Below are 25,697 nucleotides of genomic sequence, written 5' to 3'. Positions count from 1 at the left end.
CTTTGTGCCATCAAAGATCATAACTAGATTATATTGGTATTTACAGCAGGTTTCTTATTCTTCATGATTAACATAAATCAAGAGAGATTCTAATGCAATTAACTCTTGATGGCTGGAATTAGCCAACTGCACACTCCATATATCACACTTTGCAATGAAAAAAAAACACATTTGCATAATTAAAAACTCAGTAATAAAGTGGTTCAGCACAGTAATATTTAAGTCCCTTGTTCGTCGAGGCCTCTGCATAAATTCTGATACGGCTGATTAAGTCAGTGTGTCATTTTCCTTCCTTCACTGGCAAGAAAGTACATCCTAATCTTTTAGTTGTGACCATGAATAATGATAGCTAAGGTGTTTCTAGCAACATGATTTGTAGTGCCACTTTTATTTTTACTTTAATTCCCAAGATAGATGTGAGCAATTCCAGACCTGCCTGTCCTCCTGTAACAAAGTTATTTGGGAATTCCATCCTCATTGCTTTGGGGCACTTAACATTCGTCTTGTTTTAAGTAGAAGGACTGTTTGCTTTTCCTTGTCTCTTCTCTTTGGCCTTGAAGATAAACCACGGGCAGCAATGACGGACATTGCATAATTATGGATAAATAGTTGCACAGTGAGTAAGGTATGTATTCTAAACAAAAGCAGTGTTTTTGTCAATGTTAATATGTGCGCTTTCATGGCAGATTTGAGCATTAACTGTCTACTTCTGCACTAATCTTAATTTCTTAATCAGGTCTCTTGAACACAGTAAATCACTAGAAGGTGTTGAAGTAATCCTGAGATATCTGGAAGCATGTTAGTAATGTCATATTAATCAGCAAGCAGCATCAGTTCTGCATGTTAATATAAATAGGCGGAACTGATGCAAGGTAGATAGATGACATTTTGTCTAAAACAACAGTTTCATTGGCCATGAAAACGCGATATATATGTGTGCTTAGCAAAACAAAAAGATATCCCCAATCCCCTGGTCCTGAATGTGAAAATGAAATTGTTCCATTTCAAGGATTCAGAAATATGCAAATTAAAATAGTTTTGAATAAATAAGGTAAGCTTCCCTTTTACAGCTTCACTGTGTGTGCAACTCCTTTTGCTAAAACATGCTAAAACATGTTTAATAAATAACATGTTCATAGTCTGACATAGCATGATACATGTATTTATGAATTTTTGCAGTATACATTTGAAAGTCGACAGTATAATTTTTAAAAAATCATTAACATTTAACAGATGTGCATGCTTTTAAGTTACTAGAAACAGTGAACTTGGCCTAGCCTATGAATAAGTGATACAAAACGTGTAAGGGTGTTGCTTTTTAATCATAATGTAAAATAAAATTTTTATCTTTAAATTACAATTTTGGCTCTTGAATTCCACATTATGGCTTTAATTGGTGCCTGCCTATCACTACTTTTTCCACTGGTATTAGCAATGACTCAAAAATTTTCATTTTATAGTGAAAGGTAAATTTTTATCTCCACACACATCAGGGTCACTAATGAATTTTGTGCACTTATGACATTTAGCATGCTGGCTCACTTGTATATGCATAGCCAGAACATATTGGCATACACATCTAGCTGCATCAAATATTCTTCAATTCACCTTCTTACCCTTACAGACAGCAATTCTTAGCTACACACATGGTGAGAGAAGCATTAGAAGATAAAGAACAAAACCATAGCCTAACATCTGCATTAATTTCTCCAGAGACAAGATTGTTAATAGACTCCTAATTATACCCAATTTATTTCTTTTTTTTTAGTGATGGTGTGGACCAGACATATTGGTTATGCATAAAAACATATTCTTCCAGTATGGTAAAGCGTCTAGAAAATCTAGTACCTTTCAATATAAATGGCATTAAGGCCTGATTTTCTAAAACAAATACATGAGCTAAAATTGACAGTTTTCATTAAAGTACTTGTGTCTTAACACAATTACACTTCTGCATTGTTGAGTTGAGTGCCTTTTTTAATCCCCCCATTTTACTCAATTTATAGAACACAATATCCTAAATATTCTAAATTCAATCTAAAATGTAGCTAAAAATTCTTGACAACAGTGGGGCTCATTTATAAACATTGCACAGCATAGAATGATTCGCTCAGTGAATATATTTGCCCTGCATATGGTTATATTTATAAAGCTGGATAAGAGTGGTGTATTTAATGTGCAAACAGTTTTGCATATTGCGAATTTACATTGCTGGCAATGCTATCAGCCTCACACAGTGGCCACACTGCAAACAACCATCTCATTTGCAAAAATTTGTTCGCAATGCAAATTCAGAAAAACAAAAACAAAGGGGCATATTTATCAAGGGTCGAATTTCGAATTGAAAAAACTTTGAAATTCAAAAAGACCAACTGAAATTAAGTCAAAGTTTTTTTTGGTCAGATAAGTCAGTTTTAGATTGAATAGGTCCGTATTCAGCTGAATTCGAATTGTACAAATCGAAGGAATAGCGCATTCGATCAAATTCGATTCAAAGTTTTCCCCCCAAAAAAATTAGATAGGTTCCAGGTAGATTAGATAGGCTAAAATAGCAATTCGGCAGGTTTTAGATGGCGAATGGTCGAAGTCAAGTTTTTAAAGAGACAGTACATTATACATTTCAATATTTTACATTTTTTTTACAAATTTTACAAATTTGGACTAGTCGAAATACACAAAAAATAGCGCAAAATGTGAAATTCACCTCAACCTTTGATAAATCTGCCCCAGAAATTTGGAAACAACAGAGCAATATTTTAGTGTTCTGGAAATAACCGGGCAATATAACCATTTGTGAATAAATATGAGCTGCACAAACTTTATAAATGATAAATTATACTCATCATACTGTATATAGTTTTTGTCATAAATAATTGTATTATTATTGGGAATATTGTATTATTGTGAATAAACCACTGAAATAAAATATCCATTTAACGCTAACTTAATTATTGTGTTTTAAACATGCCTTCTTACTTCCAAGAAAAAATATCTAATTACCTTTTATCTTGTAAAATTGGGAAAGTATAGAATGGATAAATCCATTGGTTTGCAGATAAAAATTCATATTCATAAAATGTTAAGTGATCATACACAGCTCTTTAAGTGTCTAAATTCATATATTTAAAACATGTAGCTCTAGTCTAGTCTGAAAAATTCGAATTAGGAAAAATGTTCAAGAGAGAAGAACTGCTGATTCGTTCAAAAACTATATTTCACCAAGATGGTTTTGTCTCTAAAGTGGCAGTTCACCTTCACAAAATGTATAATTTCTAAACAGCATATGTTAATGATTTTTTTTTCAATAGTTTTTCATTTTTCGAAAATGTAAGTTTTAAAAAATGAATTAGTTTAAAATGTCTTCCCTCTCTTATCAACTCTTTAGGCAAAGTCTTTAAGTGCAGATATATCAATATTTAGCACTCACCACAATAAAACTCACTGTCTATTTATTCCTATGGAATTTTTAAAAGCATATCAAATGATGAACTCCATTTATGAATAAAATCATAAAAATCCAACAGGAATTAATGGAAAGTGAGAGAGTTTTTCTGTGGCGAGTTCTAATCTCACATTTTGATAAATCTGTTCCTAAGTATAAAAAAAGTGTTCAATTTAGTGTTTAAACGACATCAGGTTTTATCTGTCGGCAAATGAATGAATTATGATAACTAGACGTGATACTAAGGAAACATGTATGGATATACTCACTGCAGCTACATTTACAAAATCATCATCTGACAGAGTTTCCAGCATCTCGGACACAGAGGTTCTTATCAACTTCAGAGTAAGCCCACTAACACTTCCGCTCCTGAAAAACAAACAGATTTAATGCATACTTCTAATCTGCTGGAAATATCCCAATCAATGTCAAGTCCAGGATACATTTAATTCATTGGAAAGCTATCCTAGATAGAGTACATCTCTATCTTCCTTTTTGTATAATAGGCATTACAAAAAACTAAACGGCAGCTTGTCTGTTTCAGGGCAAAGCTCAAATAGAAAAATTGAAAAAGCCGATGAAACACAATTCAGTAATATAAAAGTATTTCAATCCATTTAAAACATCAGATGCAATCTATTTGATCAAAGCGACAAACTAGAGAATAGATTTTTTTTTTTTTAACAGAAAGCAATCTAGTAGACACATCAGACTCAATGCTTTTCCCCTGACATTAGCCTAACAAAGAAGCCTATACAGATAGGAAGAGATGCTTTTAATAAACCGCATGTCTCAGTCTTCCAAGTGAACATACAGAAATAAAAGAAATGTCAGAAAGGCAGACGTATAATCAAGGGATATAAGATCAATATTGCTGCACCATACTATGAAGGATTGATTCTTTCTGGTATTTTCCCATATATAAAGGCCCATTTATCACAGTCCGAATTTATCTCAATATTATCTGGAAAAAAAAACAGACCAAATCCGTACAGGTTTTTTCTCCATATTTATCAATAACCTTTCCCAAAAATTTTGTTTGGGGGAAAAAAAACGAATTTTACGAATTTTCCACCCGAAAACTTTGGATTATTGCACAAAACCGAGCACAGATAAAAAAAATCTTTGGGACTTCTCCCATTGGCTTATATGCAACCTCGGCAGGTCTGAGATGCCGGATTAATAAATTCCGAAAAATTAATGGTTTTGTAAAATTCCGATTTTATACTTAAAAAACACAAAAACTTTCTGCATTTGAAGTTTAGTAAATAACCCCCATAAACAAGGCTCACCAAATAGACCCGGTTCACACTCTTAAAATGGGGCATATTTACTGGGCCAATTTGCACAACTGGTATACATTTATTTATCCCAGATATTCCTATTTGAAGAAAATATGATATTTGTTAAGAATCACCATGCACATGAGAGTTACCATAGTGAAGTACAGGTATGGCTTCATGTAAAGTTAGATGGTAAAGATATTGACAGTGGGCATAAACTTATGTTACAGTGGGTTTTTATATTTCTTGCTTAGGAGCCCTGCCAGGAACAATGCATGTAATGGTTTCTAAATACATTGCTCATTATTTTTATACAAAAAGTTACAAAAACAGGTGACACATTCCCATATTGTGCCAGGAGGAATTGTTACATAGTTACATAGTTAAATGGGGTTGAAAAAAGACAAAGTCCATCAAGTTCAACCCCTCCATATGAAAACCCAGTATCCATACATACACCCCTCCCTACTTTTAATTAAATTCTATATACCCATACCTATACTAACTATAGAGTTTAGTTTCACAATAGTCTTGTATATTATGTCTGTCCAAGAAATCATCCAAGCCATTCTTAAAGGCATTATAAGAATCGGCCATCATTGTCCTCACTGTAAAAATATCACTTACGTTGCTTCAACTGAAAATTATTTTCTTCTAGTCTGAAGGGGTGGACAGATTGATTTCACTATGGTATATGTGACTGTTACAGAATAAATGGCAAAAGCTAATATTAAATACATACACATCAACGAGGATAAGCATATCTTTTGGAGATGCAGCACCTTGGATGTACCTGAAATATGAAAGGAGTGTTAAATATATTTATTTACATCTGCTTAAAAATTTGATTAATTATATCCTACATACGGTGGTAAAATGTTTAAAATACAGTAATAGGACAGGTCAGTTAGTTAATATTAAGGTAAAACAGGCAGAGCCATAGTCAAAAATTTCCAGTGCATTTTCTGCATAACCAGTTACGGATTAGATTTGATGATTGAAAAAGTAATTTAATCTTTGGAAAGTACACACCAGTTTATATTTATTATTTATCAATTGGGTTAATCCAAGTCACATACTTACAAAAAGCTGTTCTTGAAAAAACTCCAGGGTGTTCCCCCTGCCATAACACATATATGTTGGGCATGAAGGGGCAGATTTATGGCTCTGAGTGAACTTTTCTATGTTTTGATATTAACCCAAGTCTACTTTTCTAGGTAGGGAAAATGTCAATTATAAATGATATTTCATACTGTAGAACATGAAGTCATAGAATGAAAATATTTCAGGAAAATCTTAATGGGTTTAGTGCAGGCATTATGGTTTATTTCAGGACACAGATGCAAACCTTTGCACAATTATTTCAATCAGTGAGACTTTTTCATATTTCTACACAAATAACCTCCCATTAGAAAGAGAAAACAGGACTCAAGGTATTTTGAAAATACAAAAGTATAGAACATTGTGTATTTATTCCCCCCCCCTCAATATATCTCAGAATAGAGAACAATAAAATAATTCCAAGGACATTACTGAGCATTAAGCATAGTACAGAGTCAGATTTTATAATGTTGTATGGTAACTATGGAAATGTTCTCGGATATTCTTCACTTCTGACATGAACACAACTCCTATAGCATGATTGATATCTTGCAGATAAAGTTGGTGCATTGCCCCTGACTAAAATATTCTGAATGGGTAAAACCCAATGAACATATAACTTATTTCATTTTAAATAACCTACATACCCAAGCAAGACATATAACTTATTTCATTTTAAATAACCTACGTACCCAAGCAAACCTGGGTTTTACGCAAAGGCTATACAATAATAGACTGTCTTGTTAGCTGGGAAACATGGTGGAGAATTGTAATTTTTCCCTCAATTACACCGACTATTCAAAATATGTTACAGATGGGCACTATTAAACCATTAAAAGGTGAAAATGAATTTACACAGAAGAAGTAGTGAATTATTTTATCAAAAAAGCCCAACTTATGAGACATGGGACCAGGGAATGTGCACTGAAAAGTAGCACTTCCATTATACTTAAATATACTTTAACTTAGCCTTTTGAGTGCTCCCACAACCCCTCTTTTTTGTATATCACAAAAGTCTGTCTATTTGTTAAAGTTTTTTACAAAATGTGAAACAGTTAGCCACATTATAATAAATATCACACTAAATCACAACTGCAATTTTAATTAGTTATGCAGAGGGAAAATGTTGCATGTAATATAAAATATCATGAAAATGTGTTATATTTGTTTTATCAGTTTTAGAGAATGTTTTAATTCATCATGCAGTCAAATCCTGGTTTTATGTATCCTTTTTACATTTTCCCAGATTTCATATTTGTTTTAGTCCCTTCATGTTCTAATGTATCTAATGTATGATTTTTCCAGGAAAACATAAAATTAGGGTTTGACCGTAGTTTTATTTTTATACAATTTGATCATCTATTGTTTCTTATTTCACAACAAATTCCCCTTCAAAATTAGTGTGACATACACAGAAGGAAGTGGAAAATATAACTCTGCAAGATTGTCTAGTTTAACTAATTTTTTGCAATTAGACATGAGTGAATTAATTCATAGACTTTTCTTTACAAGTCTAAATTAGCAAATTAGCATGTAGAATTTGCAAGCTCATTTGCATTTTTGTTTAAATGCTGAGTACCAATTTTAAAAGCACAGATTAATATATACACTATACTTACATTCCCTGTCACATAGCTAGGAATTTGGTACAAATCAATGTAAATATTGCTTGTAAACTATTGCTTAATTAAATTAAAGGAGAGATTGAACGTTAAAGGAATGTTTAGTATTTTATAGATATAATACTATTTGTTCTTGAAACCATATGTTGCAAGGAGTACAAAAGTAATATGTAATGAGAATGCCCTCTCGGTAGTAAAACTTACCATGGTCGTCTGCGCACATCATAAAGATCAATTTTGTTTGCAGTTCTACTTTTATCCACCCAAGGTGATGCTAACAAAATTAAAATAAATGAGGAGTTAGAAAGGCTGTAAAGGTTTAGTCAATAAAGTCTGAGTAGCAAGTAGAGATAACTGTATTGGCTACAATTCAAAGAATGAATTGTTTGATTTAAAATGGGCATTCTGTGTCGATTGACTTGTTGATGTGAGCCAATGTTCAAACCAATAAGAATAGTCAAGTAAATCAGAGCAACAATATTGCAGGTTGACAAAAAAAATCCTGTATTATTCATTATCAATAGAACAGTAAATGTGGCACCTGTTTTAATTAAAACATAAATGTTAGTGGAACAAAAAAGAATTTAAAAAATTTCCAATGGCAAAATATTTGTAAATGTAACAAAAAACTCACAAAAATAATAAAAAAATATTTACAGAGATAACCAACAATTTTTTTCTTCCTCCATTATACCATATGATTAGTATTTTTTAAGTAATACCTACACCAGGCATGTCCAAACTCTGGCACGCAGGCCAATTGCGGCCCATTTTCAATTTTAGACTGGCCCGCAGCCTTAAACAAGGATTCGCCCATTCAGACAGACCAAGATAAAAATGGGCATGCAACCGGCCAGCCCACGCCAGGAGTCGGTCAATGAGCAGTGCCATCTATGTTCTTGCTGCACCAGCTGTGAGCAGTGCAAAAAGTTTGGACACCCCTGGCCTACAGATTTGCTTATGGTTTTACAGTTCAACTTCCCTGTGTCAGTGGAGCTTGCAATCAAAGTTTCTTATCACACTGACACAATATACTAGTCTTCTTGCCATCAGGCACCAGTTGCCTGTATGCCAGTGGTGTCCAAACTTTTTGCAACAAGGGCCAAATTTGATGAAGTGAAAATGGGTGGGGCAGACTATTCAGCCTTTCTTTGAACCATTAGAAAAGCATCCGAGCATCCTTTATAGCAGGTCCCTTACCTGTATTGTGAATGCACTGTAGCACTTTGCAACCTTTTTGTAAATTAAGAACGTTGATTGCACATATATGTTGTCAAGTGAAGTGAACTTGCTACACTATAAAATCATTTTTTGTCCCTCCTCTTTTTTCCCCCATTTTTTCGTTTTCCCCCCATTTTTTTCTTTTTCCCTTTTCATCTTTTTTTCGGTTTTTCCTCCTTTTCTGTTTTTTTCTTCTATTTATTTGTTTAAAACGTATTGCTTTCTCATTTAGCCTATATTTTATTTTCTTATTCCTTTCATTTCTATATTCTATTTTTCTGACCTTAGAATGAGACCCAGTCTTACGGTCCATTCAGAAGGGAGCCCTCCAATCAATTTGAAAATCCAGGTTGTGTAAGTTTTGGTTAGGCATGGGTATTTGTAATACTGTTGCAAATATATTTTCTAATTGATATGTTGAACATTACCGGTCGGTGACCATGCTGATGTGCATTTGTAAGAAAAATTAGAAGGCACATGGGTGGAATCACAGCCTCTGGCTAGAACTAGTGTCTAATCCAGTGATGTCATAACATCACAAGCACACTTTAACATGTGATTACTTAACTGCGCACAGCGGGAATGGCAAAAAGATAGACGACACTGCTCATCTACTGACTCCTGGCTCGGTCTGGCCAGTTGCATGCCCATTTTTATCCAGGTCTTCCCTTGAATGGGTGAATCCTTGTTTAAGGATACGGGCCAGTCTAAAATTGAAAACGGGCCGCAATTGGCCCATGGGCCAGAGTTTGGACATGCCTGCTGTATGCTTTAGTGTGGAAGGAAACTGGAGAGTTTAGGGGAAGCCCATGCAAATGCAAAGGTAACTCTGTATATTTATACATATTTATTGTAATGCTTACTTATGTTTATTTATTATTATATATTTATTTTCTCTTCCTTTTGTGTACTTTTCTACTCTGCAAAATTGTACAGCACTGCACAGTCAAATAGTGCTTTATAAAGTTATGCAACATACATATATAACTCAAGCTCCTTCTAAATACTGCCTAGATGGAAATGAACTTAGAGCTGGAAGCTGCAAAGAGAAAATGTACACAAAAAGTAATGTATATAAAAAGTACACACAGACTACTTTGCCTTGAGAAACAAATATAAATAATGGCTCAGAGTACCACCAAACAATTAAATAGAAAATCAATAACTTTACAATGTAACAAAATAATGGAAGGTTGTTAAATTACTGTGCAGGCTTCAGAGTGGTTAGGGGGATTTTTGGAAGTTCAGCTAGTGTTTATGCACCATTTCTACAAAACCTCTGATAACATAACTGGATGATCTTTTGTAAGTATGGGGTACAGTGAAAACAGTGGTGGCGTGAAGGTGCTGACCAAAAACATATAGCACATGCTGAGTTTACTCTTGGATCAGAATGATTTGGCTGGGTGGGCATTTTACATATGAAGGTTTATCTGTAGCATTACTATATAATTTATTTTCTTTATAATACATAAGAGCAATTAATATGCTATAAAATATTTCCTTATAAACTGTGCTTAGTTATATAATTGGTTATAATGATGCTTAGTAATGGCCCGTTTGTCACAGTGCAAGTGTTTCAAACTCTACTATAATATAAATTGGAAAACAAATACAAGTAGCATCACAAAGATACCGTATACCCATAGACCATCTCACTGCTTGTCCCCACCAGGCAGCAAACTCAAAATATACCAGCTCTGGAAAAGGAGAACAGAAAATAAACTCACTGTGTAGTGTATAAATGAAAGATCAATAGCTAATACCCAAGTGTCCAAACAAAACAGTGAGTAAACATATTTATTGTACAATAACATGTCCAATGTGCCAACATTTAGAGGCCTGTTTATTAAAACAACTTCTCCTCATTATATTAAACAAATCTGGACTAAACTCCCAGATTTGCGGTTGAATTGTACAACTTTTTTTAATTGGTCGCCCGAATAGATCTTCAGAATTTTTTTCCCTTTAAACTCAACCAGAAAAATTGGAGGTTTAATAAATAGGCCCCTTACTGTAATTGGTTGTTAAATATGTGTTTATTTTATTTATATACTACACACATTTTTTATTTCCCTTTCTTCCTCTCTTGTATTCAGAACTAAATAAAGGCTCACTAATGTACCACACTGTTGTAAAATTTGGAAATTACAATTCACCAGGTAGTTCCATGTATAAAAGCAATCCGTCTTTAGACATTTGCCTTTATATAGTCAGTCATGGTACTCATTGACAACTTCTAATATCCTTACAATATCCTACAATAGGGGGTACATTATTTTATATATATATATATATATATATATATATATATATATATATATATATATATATATATATATATATATATATATATATATATATATATATATCTCCTAGTGCATTAAATCTATTAGTAATTTTATTTATAGTACTAAAACTGTTATCTAATCATTTAAGGACTACAAACAAGAAAAAAGCAAGCACCAGTAAAGCCTCACCTTAAATATGCAATGCAACTTTGGTCTCCAGTGTACAAAAGGGATTTTTTTTTTAAAATTTAGTATATAGAAGAGCGGTTTAGCTGGTAAAGGGTATGGAAGTTCTCAGTTATGAAGGAAAGTTGGTCAAGCTGGGATTGTTTGAAATGCAGAAGAGATCATTGAGGGAGTCACTATGTATAAATATAAAAGGTCGACAAAAAACTCTTTGGGGCATATTTATTATGCTGGGTAAAACATAATTTGCCTTGAACAAATGGTGTAAAAAAAATAAATAAATGGCAAATTTATCAAGGTGTGGGTAATTACACCATGTGAACGCCAGATTTGCCAGCATTATTTTACATTGCTTCTGGCAGAAGTCTCTCTAAGAAAAAAACAAAAAAAAAAGTGTAAATTTTTAAAAAATTTGTACACGGCTAAGCCTGGTTATGCGTGGTATATTATCCCATTATTTTTTACACAGCATAATAAATATGCCCCTTATTTGCATACTTTACCGGTAGATCCTTCCAGAAGGATACAAGAGCATTCAGTTATATATATAAAAAAAAAGAGTTGTTCCACATGAAAAAGTTTTACATGGAGAACTGTTAGGTTATGCAATTCTCTCCCTGGACTGGTTTTACTGGCAGATACAGTCTATAGCTGAAAAGTCAATGAACCATTTCTCAAAGTTATCTTGATTGACATCTTGTAGCCAGGACTTTCCCCTTTCTGAAGCAAATTGAAGAAGAATCGACATGTGTCTTTTTTCCAACTAAATTACTTTATTACTATGTAGTTGGAGGAAACAAAGGGTTGGCTGCTAAATTGATTTATGATTGATTGTGGCTGTTAAAACTATGATCACAAATTATTTTACAAATTTAAGTGGACTTGACCACTTTGCAGCTATTCTATCCTCAAGAAAAACACCCAGTATAGTTCAAGCACAACATCTCTTGATGTGTAGATGTACTGTAACACACAACACTAAGCAAATTTGCACCTAGTCATTAACCCATAGCAAGCAGTCAGTAATTAGTTATTCTCAGCCAGCTGCAGTGTTTATAATTGACCCCCAAAGTAAGCAGTGAAAGAAACCAAGTATCATTTAGTGAGATGTATTCATAGTTTATACAACCATCTATTAAGAAGAAACAAATATTTTTAAGATCATACTTTTTATCAACTATAAAAATTAGGGTTTTGATTTACTTGCACTAATCGGTTTGAAGTAATGTTCTATGATTGAAACGTCAGATTATTTTCCCTCAATTACATTTTTTTTTTGCATGTAATCCCAATCAGTGCTATTCAGATACTGTATGTGCATGATTGACTGTAAGAAGATGCTTTTGTTTTGGGAAAAAATTCAACTGGAAGGATTAAAGTTAAATTTTAGGATTTTATAGAATGGCCAATGCTAAGCAACTTTTTTTAATTGGTTGTCATAATTAATTTTTTTATAGCTTTTAAATTATTTGCTTTCTTTTTCTCCATCTTTCAAAATGGGAGTAACTTGCCCCATCTAAAAACAAAAGATCTACAAACGCATTGTTTATAGCTACTTTTCATTACTCATATTTCTAGTGAGGCTTCTCTTATTTATATTCCAATTTCTTTTTCAAATCAGTGTATGGTTACTAGGGTAATTTTGAGCCTAGCAACACATTACTGAAATTGCAAACTGAGGAGCTGCTGAACTTTGGATAAATTTGAGTCACTCATACACTGCGTGCCAAAAATGAAGACACCTGCCAACAACTCATTCTCAAGCCATGGATACTAATGTGAAAGTGCTTTCTTTACTGCAAATACAGACTGTACACTTCTGGGAAGGCTTTCTGATTTTGAAACATTGTTGATGGAATTTGCTTTATTCAACTGCAAAAGCATAAATAAAGTTGAACACTTCTGTTGATGATAATACCAGGCTTGCAGTCAGTGTCCGATTCATGCCACAAGTGTTCATTTGGGTAGAGGTTAGGGGTCTGCAGGCCAGTCAAGTTCTTCCACTTACATCTAAACAACCAATTCTGTACAGACCTGTATATGCATTATTTATGCTAAATCAGGAAAACATTTTCCCCAAACTGTTGCCACAGAGTAGGAAGCATGGAATTGCCAGTAATGTGATTGTACTGTGTGGCCTTAATACTTTTCTTTAATTAAACAACACCCCCAGACCATTAGCCTTCCACCAAGCTCTACTACTGGCTTTAGCCATTCAGGTAGGTAGTATTTTCCTATACAATTAGGTAGGTAGTGTTTTCCTAGCATCGGCCAAACCCAGACTTTTATGAAAGACTGAAAGTCTGAAAGTTGGTAATATGTCATTTATTATACTTGAAGTGTTTTCGTTGGTCCAATGTCTCAGTCAATGCTCAACATTGTATATGGATATGTACAGTGTGCTTGCTTCTGATCAATTATAAATACTAACCCCCAATTATAGTCACTCAATGTAAATAAAATGGATGAAGTTGAGAAACAAAACTCTGCAAAGTGTGTTTCTTAGCAAGCATGCCCCTTATCAATTGTCAAGGGCATGCTTGCCTGAAACAGGTGTGTGGTGCATTGCTATGCTCTTTAGCTCCATCCACTTTATTAAAGGGACCCGTCAATCAAAAAAAAAATATTCAAAATCCTAATTTATCACATTTGTCAAGCAAAATGAACTTTGATTAAACTATATAAATTATTGGAATCTGGTTTCCTTCAGCCTGAGAATTCATAATTATAGCAAGCAGGCAGCAGCCATTTTGTGCACACTGTTATTAAGACCAGCCTTGCATCATCTCAGAATTTTGTTTGTGCACCAGAATGGGGGACCCAATGTCCATCCCCATGCCCTGGCTACACAATTAAATGGTGAAGAGAACAGGGGAATGTGTGGAGTGCAGTGACATCTAGGAAGTGCTGAATGGAAAGTGAAAGTAATTGCCTGCCCCACATCTATGCCTAAGGCATAGAGGAGGGGCAGGCAATATTTGATTGACAGCTGAGATTTTTAAATGATCTTACAACAGCTATGAATGCTTTAATAAAAAATAGAAATTGGATTTCATGTTTAATTTGAAAAGGACTGTTATTATACAGCTTTTTGTGTCTGGGTGACAGGTCCACTTTAAGTTGAGTCACTGTTATTTTGCCAACTACAGGGGCACAGCGAGTTAAGCACAAGAGGAATAGACAACTGCTCTGGTAAGGCTATAAATTAATTTAACTGGTAACCCCCAATTATCCCTACAAATATTCCTGTGTTGACATTGTTTCAAGAGTTTTAAACTTAGCAGTGAGTGTTCAAGGACATGTTAAATTAGTTGTATATGGATACTCCTGGCAATATTTAGGCCTTTTTAGCAAGTCTCATTTTAGTGGTTTTAGAGGTTTTTCTAAAACCACGAATGTCATGAAATTTATTAAAAGGTCTACATTTTAAAAAAGCACAAATGAAAAAAGGTGTTGAACAATCTAAACCCCCGATTACCTCTAAAATTTCCAGACAATTCCTAACAGAAAAAAATGTGAAAGCCCAAATTGAAAAATGGTCCAATGGGATCAGTGCAGCGCCCATTGACTTCTACAGGACTCAACAGCTTTTACCTGGCAAATTTTTGTATTAGTTTTTTTGTGGTAACAAAATCTCGAGTTAAAAAAAAATATAGGATATATTTATTTTTAGAGACTCCTGGAAAAAAAAACATTGCTTGATTTATACTGTAGGCATGTTAGTTTGTCTGTTAAGTTGCCAGCGGTGATTCTGAGTAAATAATTGATTCAATTAATATAATATTAAACATTTTCTAGCATGTTTTCATACAGCAAATGAAAGAAAGAGAAAGCCTGAGAAGTAAAATATGAAAATGTTTCCGAGAGGGAAAAAGGGGCATTCTAAAAACAAACATATCTTACAAATCTTTGAAGACAAATGAAAATTATTGCAGCCCGAGGAAAGATGTCGGTGCAAAAGTTGTTTTTCCTCCTTTTGTTTATTTTATTGTTGAAGAAGCTTTGCACAACACAATTTCCAAGTTGCAGCTTTATTTTAAGTGGAAGTATAATCTGTTTAATACATATAATATTCACGGATAGTGATGGGCGAATTCCCGCGATTCGCCGCCGGCGAATAAATTCGCAAAATCGCTGCGAAAATTCATTTTAAGCAAAGTGATCATAACTTAGATGCATGAATCCATATTGGTGGAAAAAATCCTATTTGGTTTATTTAATGTTTAAAGGACTAGAAACAGACTTAAAGGTATGGATATCCAAATTACAGAAAGATCTGGAAAACCCCAGGTCCCAAACCTTCTACATATCAGATCCTACACCTTCCCTACAGTCTGGAGATGTGACACAGTACTTATCATAGCAGGTATAAACACTCTAATAGTTCCTTATCTGATAAATGTAAGCATTGTACTTCATTATCCCTTAAACACTTTGCAATACTTTTAAGTACTTATATTTGTCATGTTAATTTAAATCCATTCAGACAATATTTCAAATGTATTGTAGTAAACGCCCAGTACAACAGGAGGTACAAATGTGAAACACTAAATAAAATATGCAACTATTTGCCTTTATTTATACTTCTGGGGTGGGAGTTAAACTATATATATGGGACTACTATATATATATATATATATATTGTACAAAATAGTAGGATATCCAAATTGCACTGCTAGTCCAACACAGTGTAGGAGTGCAACTTTCCCTGATCGGGTCACCACAGAACCACAGAGACGGATCAACCACAGAACCCCCATCACCAGGGACACTTATCCACAAAGGAACAGACGAACAGGCGACTACCAAGGTAAATACCTTAGTGATTAATCTGTCTTCATATGAACTGTCGCCCTCAGAACTTTCTCTTCTAAACAAGGGGCTAAGTTTTGTACAAATATGGAGGATTGGGAAATTGTTTTTTTGAATTTATTTGCAAGCTTAAATTGAAAATGTGTTATTCAGACTATGATATGCTTGAACCTTTGAGTTGTTTCAAAAAAACAAGCACAACTATACCAGATTTTGACAATGAATCTGTACAAGCTTTTGAAAGTATTTTTCTTGCAGAAATGAAAAAAAGTGCGGGTTAACAATGATGGAAAATGTGAACTAAATTTAAGTCTTACCAACAAGCATCTTTATGTGCCTTACAAGAGAATAATGATATTATTATTCATAAGGCTGACAAAGGGGGAAGTATTGTGGTACTTGATAGAGAGCAATATAATACTGTTGTATTTAGACAGTTAAACACCCCTGGGCATTACAGTAAGATCGGGTATGACCCAACCAACAGTATTAAAAATAAATAGATTTAATGGATGAGGATGAGTTTTGTATATTTTACCAAAGGTACACAAGACCCTTGTTAACCCCCCTGGGAGGCCTATAGTTCCAGGCACTGGTTTAGCCCTGGAAACCCTGTCGGTTTTTTTGTATCACTTCCTGCAAAGTGAAGTACTGAAAATCAAAAATCAATTCTTGATTGCCTGAATATGGTACTGACAAAAAACACTTCTCTTTCAAGAATGAGCTATCAGGATCGCTCCATTGCAGAGTACTCCACTTCGTAGTAAAGATGGCGGCACGTAGAGCCTCGTAATGAGGTCATAGCGCCACACCCTGAGTGTGATGGCATCTTGTCGCAAACGATGCAGAAATTTTGAATAAATAGAGACACCGAGGTCATGGGTTCAATGCACGAAAATAGGAATTGCTACCTTTATTCCTGGGTATTACTAAATTGTTCCTGATTGTATTTCTGGACTTTGACTCTTGCCTGAACCTGTTTCCATGATCCTTTGCTGCCTGCCAATTGAACTACTGCCTGGAATTGACTATGATTACTCCCGCATCCTTTTGATTACCGTGAACTTGAACTTTGTCCCGAAGCTTCCTCCTTGGTCCGGACTTCTCCGCTAGGAGACGATAGGCCCCTGACATGAGCATTATTGGCAAACACAGGGCACGTAAATGGGTGCTACAGTCGTACCCCCATTTGCCAACCTGTTTGTGCAATATTTGGAAAAAAAATATTTTTGGAGAAGGAACCATACTGTGAGCACATACTTAGATACTTCAGGTTTGTGGATGATATCCTTCTGCTCTGCAACGGCTCCATGGATGAATTGGAGAACATGATGAGGGATGCAAATTTAAGCCACAAAACCATAACATTTACGTATGAATGTTCACAGTCTGAACTTTACTTTTTAGATGTAAAAATTGGCCTGAATAAGGATAAACTGTACACTGACCTGTATGAAAATCTGTGAATAAAAATAATCTACACCAGGCTAAAAGCTTTCATAACTCTTAGGTGAAATGTGCCATACCAAAGGGACAGTTTGTGAGGGCTAAAAAAATATCCTCCAGTCCCGAGAACTATATAGAGGCAAAAAACACAGAATGGTTTGTGGAGAAAGGTTAGAAACGTGCAGTAATTAATAAAGCTATGAAAGATGTTAAACTTCTTCCACGTGGTAGCCTACTTGTTAAACCGAAAAATGCAGCCAGGCATAAAAAGACGTTTGTGTCCACATTTAATCAATATAGTGACAAAACAGAGAAAGTAATTAAGAAATATTGTCCTTTAATCCAATTACAATTCGAAATTTGTTGTATATTTACTAAAATGTCCTTGTGGCATGGGATATGTTAGCCAGACAAAAAGAGACTCAAAGACTTGCACATACTGATTGGACATTTACATATGGACTGGGTAGATAATTGGACATAACTCCTTTTTTGTTAATTACTCACTCAAGCACTGGTGGGGGGATGGAAGGGGTGTGTTTAAAAAGCCTGCACATTTTGTTTTATTTTACACTTGATACAGGGCACACAGGCCCAAAACATGTTGTGTATTGGTAGTTGTCAATAAAAGAATATTTACAGTATTTAATATACTCTTTGAGTGCTCTCCTCAATTTCCAAGATTCTATAATGTATTTGGTACAAAATGTATAAATATACCAAACAAACTCCTGATTCATTTTTGAGTTGAATTTTACTCAAACTGCAATGTCTAAAGAAACCTGGTTACTGAATCCTGACTCTTAACCAATCAAGTGAAACCAAACTCACTTGTGTAGATAGGATAAGGCAATCAAAACGCAAACAAAGATACAGTCAATATGCTTTTTCTGACAAGATCTAATCATCCATCCAGCGAAAAACTTTTTTACATTAACCTGATAGAAACTTGACTTTCCATAGTTGCAGTAAAGATATTCTTAGCAACTGAAAGGTCAAAACAACAAGCAATACTGCCGACAGATTCATTATACAAAAAAATATACCTTAGCTGCCATGGAAACAGCCAAGTTCATTTCACATATAATAGCCACATCTTCAGTAGCAGTTTTGTTGCTAGGTTCCCAAGAGTCCTGTGGAAGAGGGTAGACTCAACATTTTAAACAAATTTTATGTTGCAGCATTGCAACCAATTGTCTAGACTTGCACACCATAATAGCCTTGTTTTGTAATGCAAATCTTTGTACACTCTGGTCATGCAGGCAAGCAGTACTATCTTATTGTAGCATAGACACTGTTGCTTTAGTTGCAGAAATATATGTAAATAAGGAAAGAGGGAGGTGTGGAAACAATGTGAGTAAAGATTTCAAATTTCTTTAAAGAATAAGTAAAACTTTAAAATAAGTGAATGTAAAACTGATGAGGGGGATGTTCTAAGCACTTTTGTAATTTACATTCATAAATTATTTTGTTTTTATTCCAAGATATTAAGGGATACATGTACAGTTAATATGAATTAATTTTGTTACAACAGCGCCACCTGTTGGTCATTTTCCCATGATTCTGACCACCAAGTAGTCAAGGAAGATGTCAGGAGAAGGAAAGAGGCTGCTATGATATTCTTCTGCTTAGAGAAGATTTGAGAAGGGTTTCTAATTAACAGTACACATACCCCTTAATGTCTTTGAATAAAAACAAAATGAATGAATGTAAATTACAAAAGTGCTTAGAATAGCCCCCTCATCAGTTTTAAATTAAATTATTTTAAAGGTTTATTTATCCTTTAAAAAAAAAACATGCTACAAAAGAATAAAGTCCATTTACTTTTACAAATGGATGAGACTACACAACAAGGTCAAGTTATAATGATTGGCAACTTCAGATAGACTATTGAGCCAAGTCAGAAAAATCAAACGGAATAATCACTATGGTAAATGATAACTTTTATCTCACATAGTTCATAGAAAAGAAGCTCTATTTTAAATTACTAACATATGCATATTTTGCTCTGGTTTTGTCTGTAAAAAGTCCAATCAGTCATGTACTTGTGATTTACACATACCCTTATAGTGTAACATTAATGCTATAATACTTAAACCTTGTTATTAAAAGCGTAAATATTGCATTTCAAAGTGAAACTGACTCGTGTGCTTATATCCTTTGAGTACCTGAAGACAAAGTTGGTTTAACACATTTCCCTTCCCTGATTTTAAATTGCCAGCTTAACACTTTTTCCCTAGTCCCCTGCAAATGTGAAATATGAGTTTTACTGTATTTGTATAAATAACAGGCTAAAAATAGATTATAGGTAAATGAATGAATAATTGGATAGTGGAGTACCGCAGGGGCCTGCCCTTGTTTCTTTTGAAAGGGGAATGATCACCCACACATGCAAATGTGTATAATAAAAGTCCTTTTAAAATTAATCAGGAAACACAAATTCCTTTTTTTATTAAAACAACCATACTGAATGCTCAGCTGTCAATCATATATTGCCTGCCCCACCTCTATGCCTTAGGCATATAGACGGGCAGGCAGTTACTTTCACTTTCCATTCTGCAATTCCGAAATGTCGCTGCACTCCTTACATTCCCCCTCCATCTCCAACATTACATGTTGTAGCCAGTGCATAGGCATGGGCATCAGTAGATGTCCTTAAGAAAAAATAGCATGTATAAACGGAATCATCAATACCTAGTGATGGATTGTACTTGACCAAAAATTAGAACATTGAATGATAAGAGAGTTGTGGCTGATTTGCAAATCTACTGACATATTTTTATTATATGGTATACCTTATGGTATGTTTGATTTTCCTGTCATGTATACAACATGTAATCCTGTGTTAGAGGTGATATGAATACTATAGCATATTTGGTCTGAATCCTATATTGGCTTATTGAATTATTTTAGAACCTGTTCTTAGAACATGTTATGCTTTGCTGTTTTTAAAGTGCTAAATGTAATATTCTCAATTAAAAAATATATTCTTTATTGGAAGATCTGACAAATTTATCCCAATCTATTTTTTTACTTCAAGGACCCCACTGAGATTACAAAAATGTTAGAAATAGCAGTTGGTGTTATGAAAGCTCACTGCAATGCAAAATCTAAAAAAAACAGTGTGCAATGCCTTTTCCTGTTCATATGTCAACAGTAAATCTAGTCTGTCTTATTATATACACATCAGTTAGATGACATATGTTGGTACCCTAATAACTTGGTAAAATACAACCTAGTTTTACAGTAGCTATAAAATAAAAATGTGTGTACAACATTATCAAACTTTAATGGGCTTATTCATTAGAAATCTAGTTTTGGAGGTTTTTTTCTACATCGAATATAAATGTAAAAAAACTCGAATGTCTGTTTATCTATTAAAGATCTGCATATAAAAACATTGACTAAATACAATTGATAAACTCCCATTAACACCTGTTAAGAACTTGCAAGCTTTTTGATGTCTAAAGTTTCACATTTGAGTCTTGAGTTTTTTGTGATTAATAAGGGAAAGATTTATCAAAATATGAGATTAGAGCTTAATAAATAAAAACTCACCCACATCTCTTTCATTCCTATGGAATTTGATAAATATGGTTCTAAAATCCTATAGGTATAAGCTCTATTAGTGGTAAGCTCTGAATTTACATTTTTAAACCTGAATTTTTGTGCAAAAATTTTTTTAAATTCGAACATTGATAAATCTTTAATGGGGCACCAAAAAAGTATAATATTTATTATAAATCATAAAAAATTAAATACTTCTTTCTAAAGCAAACTAACCGTTTACCATAACTTCAATATACAATTGTGTTCAGAATAATAGCAGTATGTTTAAAAAATGAATACAGCTCAAAATCTTTATAATAGCTTTTATTTCCATACAAACAAATGCATTGTGAACACTTCTCATTTTATTCCAAATCAAAACATTAAGAAAATTTTTTAAAATTTGTGTTATTCCTTTATAGAAAGTAAAGAAAGGGGAATATTAGGCTGTTCAAAAAAATATCTCACTCAAACCAAAAGGACCGCTCTGAGCTCACCTTCCCTTAAGCTCTTCAAAAAAAATAGCAGTGTCTGCATTCTTCTTTACAAACTCAAACATTCACTGTATAAACTGAAAAATATTTCAAGATTTTACTTTCTTTTGAATCACTGAACTAATATTTAGTTGTATAACCAGTGTTTGAGATTTTTGGCACATCTGTGTTGCATGGAGTTTACCAACTTTGGCACCTGTTACATTCCACAATTCTTCTGCGTTTCTTGGTTTTGCCTCAGAAACTGCATTTTTGATGTCACCCCACATGGCTTGAATTCATTGTTTGGGGACTGTCGGACAAACTGTCTATGGCCCCTAGACCCAAAAAGAACAATTTTGTTTTCATCAGTCCACAAAATGTTGCACCTGGTGATGGGCGAATCTGACCCATTTCGCTTCACCAAAAAATCTCTTCAGCACATTTCTTTTTTTTAACAAGGGGACTTTGCAGGGGCTTCTTTGTTGGCTTCACATAGACATCTTCTCATTGTAAAAGTACTCACAGGTAATTTTAGATCTTCCTGGGCTGAGTCTTTGCCATTTTGAAGAAAGGGTTTTGTTCAAACCACATCCCCATCTTTCCTTGCGGAGGCCACACCAGCCAGACCAATATGATACTTTCAAACCAAGGGATAGGATGGAGCACACAGGTCGCAGACTCTGCTGCAAAAAACTTTATTGATCACAACATGTTTCGGATCGACATGGATCCTTTATCAAGTGTATGATACAAAACTTCACAAACTTTGCCATTTTGGCTATTCTTCTATCCACTTGAAAGGTATTTTCCATTTTTTTCCATGTCTTTAAGGTTGTGGTTGCAATTTTAAAGCATTTGAGATCATTTTAGCTGATCAGCCTATAAAATATAATTTCGACCAAAAACAGTGATTGATCAGGTTAGTGGTCCGACTGCTATTATTCTGAACACAACTGTATAAAGCCTATGGGTGTGCTCTATGTACTTATTTGTATGCCATGGTTACGCAAGAACTGGTGTCAATATTATGCATCAATGGACTTCACACTCCTGCACACTTTATTGAATAAACTTTATTAAAAGTGTTGATAAGGATTTACAAATATTTCATGTGTTGCTTCATGCAAATCAATGTGCAGGCATATGCCTTTTCATTTGTTTTAAAAGGGCTGAAATGTATATGCAAATGAAGCTCAGGACCCTGCTGATGAAATTGGCTCATCTGGATAGTGACATCTTCTTCCTCAAAACCTGTAAAAAGGAAAATCTCATTCCCAAAGGCCTGTCCCTAAGGAACCCAGTGCAAATCACCTACAATACCCACATTGTTCAACAACTTTGCAACAGAACTTCTGAGAGACTACGTAACCACCTCATCAAAGTTTTTACAACAAAAAAAGGATTATACAACAAGAAATCATCACCCTCAGTGAATTTTTAAAGGAATTGTTCATTATAAAAATAAAAACTGGGTAAATGGATAGGCTGTGCAAAATAAAAAAAATGTTTCTAATATAGTTAGTTAGGCAAACATGCAACGTATAAAGGCTGGAGTGACTGGATGTCTTACATAATAGCCAGAACACTACTTCCTGCTTTTCAGCTCTCTTGTTTTACACTGACTGGTTTCCCTGGTGACCAAGCAGTAACCAACCAGTGACCAATCGGGGGGGGGGGGGACACATGGGCCATAAATTTTGCTTTTGAATCTGAGCTGAATCCTGAGGATCAATTGCAAACTCACTGAACAGTTATGTCCCATGTGGCCCCCCTTTCAAGACTGACTCAGAGTTAGAGAGCTGAAAAGCATGATGTAGTGTTCTGTTCTGTTGTTAGATATCAGTCACTCCAGCCTTTATAGATTACATTTTTGGCTAACTAACTTTTATTTTGCACAGCCTATTAAGCCAGTTTTTATTTTTACTCTGAACACTGAAGATACTAAACATGCACTTCAACTATACTACAAAAAAACTACAGACACTGTTGGTAACTAACAAAAAGCACACACTGCAAAGACTTATTTATTATGGGTCAAAGTGAAAATTTGAATTAAAATTTTAATTTTGTTTGGTCAAGACATTCAAAATCATATTATGAATTATTCAAACTTGATTTGAGTTTCGAACTTTATCATACTCTGGCCCTTTAAGAACTCAAATTTGACTATTCCCCACCTAAAACCTGCCAAATAGGTAATGGGAGAGGTCCAGGGATCAATTTAGTGATGTATGTAAACCTTTCTAACGTTCAAGTTTTTTTCAGAGAAAAAAACTCGAATCGAGTTTTTATAGTTTGAATCAAATTTGATTTGTTTTCGGGTCATTTAAATTCGTTTGCATTTAAAAAATTGATTTTATTAATACATTTTGAATAGTCAAATTTCGAAGTTATGGGAGTTTAGGGGAGTTTAAAAAAATTCACATGAATTCAAAATCCAACCTTTGATAAATGTGCCTCCCGAGTCCAAGGGAACGCTATGCAGATCCAAACAATGCACCAAACTGCCGTATTATAAATTGATCTGCCTATTCTGCTACTAAAGAGAAAAGTACAGTGTTTTCAAAGGGTCTAACATACTGCCCTAAAGCAATGGTTAAAACCGAACTCTGCAAAGACATGGAGGAATTCTTCAGAAAATGGCAATAAGGAATTCTTTCATGACAGGCCAGACACTGATTCTGATACCTCTACACAACAGGAACAAATTACAAAAAAGAAAGACAAGTGGACACCTTCTGCAGATCTTTATCCTGCATTAGATACATAGATTCATTTAGGGACAGGGTTAAATCAACTATCTTGGTCAAGCAGAAGAAGCAAAACCACAACTTACCCAGAAAAAATATGTTATTAAATTCCTCAGGAACAACAAGGACATCATCATCAAACCATCTGATAAAGGGGGTACAGCTGTCAAACCACAACAATAAACTAGATACTGACCTCACAATGTCCTATAAGAAAGAACTCAAAAACTTAATCAAGATGCCCCCAATCACATCTGTTAGATTTGTTACCACAGACTCCCAAAAGAGGCACCTTTTATATGCTTCCTAAAATTCACAAAGAAGGTAACCCTGGATGAGCGACTGTATATGGGATAGGCACTGACAGGCTGGGTCGAGCAAATCTTGAAAAGGGTTGTAAGGGGTACAACAAGCTATCTAAAAGATACAACAGATCTGCGGGACAAACTTGCATGAATTGGACCACTTTCAGAGAGCACCATTATGGCAACAAAGTATGTGCAATCACTAGACTCCAAACCTAAAAAAATGAATAAAAAGGAGTGCCGTGTCACAACCCACCAAAAATGGAACTTACTCCTGTCACAAAAAACAATGCACACATCCTGATCCCAGACAGAATACAAATTCCAGACACATTAGAGGAATACAAACATCAATGGCTAGTACAATCGGAGGCCTGTATTTAGGAGAAACTGGTCTGAGAAGTCTGAAAAAGAGAAATACACACCACAACTTTACCATAACCAATAAAAAACTGGTCACACCAGTAGGAAACCATTTCAACAACCCTCACGATTCCATTAATGATCTAAGAATCTTGGTTCTTAAAACAGAAAAGGAAAGTATGGGAATACAAATTAATGAAAATTTTCTCTGGTGAAGGGACTGAACCTGGACCTTGGATTTCTGACTAATTATGTGGATTAAGAACTGCCTGCACCAAATCAGAAACACAGACAGTTGTTGGGACACTGGACTAGCTGCTCATGGGGAATTCCTTTTATTTCACACTCCATTCATTTAGTCATTATTATTTTCAACCACTGTGATCCATATTATCTTGTACCTTATCGGGTTGTCCCTTGCATGTCCCCTTGTATATAACTTTATTAAACAGAGATGGACATTCCTTTTTGTTGGTCATTTTTACAGTGTTTAAAAAGCACAAAAGTTCTTAAAGTTTATCCCCTGCAAGTAACTTCCAGTGCATATTTACACACACATACTTATATGGACATATAAACATACTGATATATGTAAAAATATATATACACACACATCTAAACTATAGATATGAAATCACTTTAGCCTTGGATATTATACAATATTTAATAAAGTAAAAAATAAACATTACCTGGATAATATCTAGCTAATCCAGTTGCGCTTCCAAATACTTGCCACAAAAGAGTTTCATCATCTTCTCGGTTCTTTTTAAACACTTCATCAAGTGCTGCAGTCCAGTTTAACTCATTCAGTACTATTGTAGCTGTAAAATTAATAAGCAGACTGTTAACT

At 34.3% G+C, this 25,697-nt stretch overlaps 1 protein-coding gene across 10 annotated transcripts in view; it reads right to left on the bottom strand.

The window, feature by feature from the left end:
- The window catches only part of cacna2d1.S (calcium channel, voltage-dependent, alpha 2/delta subunit 1 S homeolog), a 293,345-nt gene that overhangs the window by 85,987 nt on the left and 181,661 nt on the right, over window positions 1-25,697 (bottom strand). For all 10 annotated transcript variants that reach the window (XM_041588485.1, XM_041588484.1, XM_041588482.1 and 7 more), the window contains exons 7-10: window positions 25,537-25,668; window positions 7,653-7,722; window positions 5,468-5,518; window positions 3,712-3,811 (exon numbers count right to left, since the gene is read on the bottom strand). In XM_041588485.1, coding sequence (XP_041444419.1) covers window positions 3,712-3,811; window positions 5,468-5,518; window positions 7,653-7,722; window positions 25,537-25,668 — 353 coding nt within the window. The remainder of the gene's footprint in view (window positions 1-3,711; window positions 3,812-5,467; window positions 5,519-7,652; window positions 7,723-25,536; window positions 25,669-25,697) is intronic.

Source organism: Xenopus laevis, chromosome 3S (assembly GCF_017654675.1).
Source record: "Xenopus laevis strain J_2021 chromosome 3S, Xenopus_laevis_v10.1, whole genome shotgun sequence".
In the NCBI taxonomy this organism is placed as follows: domain Eukaryota; kingdom Metazoa; phylum Chordata; class Amphibia; order Anura; family Pipidae; genus Xenopus; species Xenopus laevis.
Note: the sequence above shows the minus strand (reverse complement) of the source record. Positions and strands in the feature narration are given on the sequence as shown.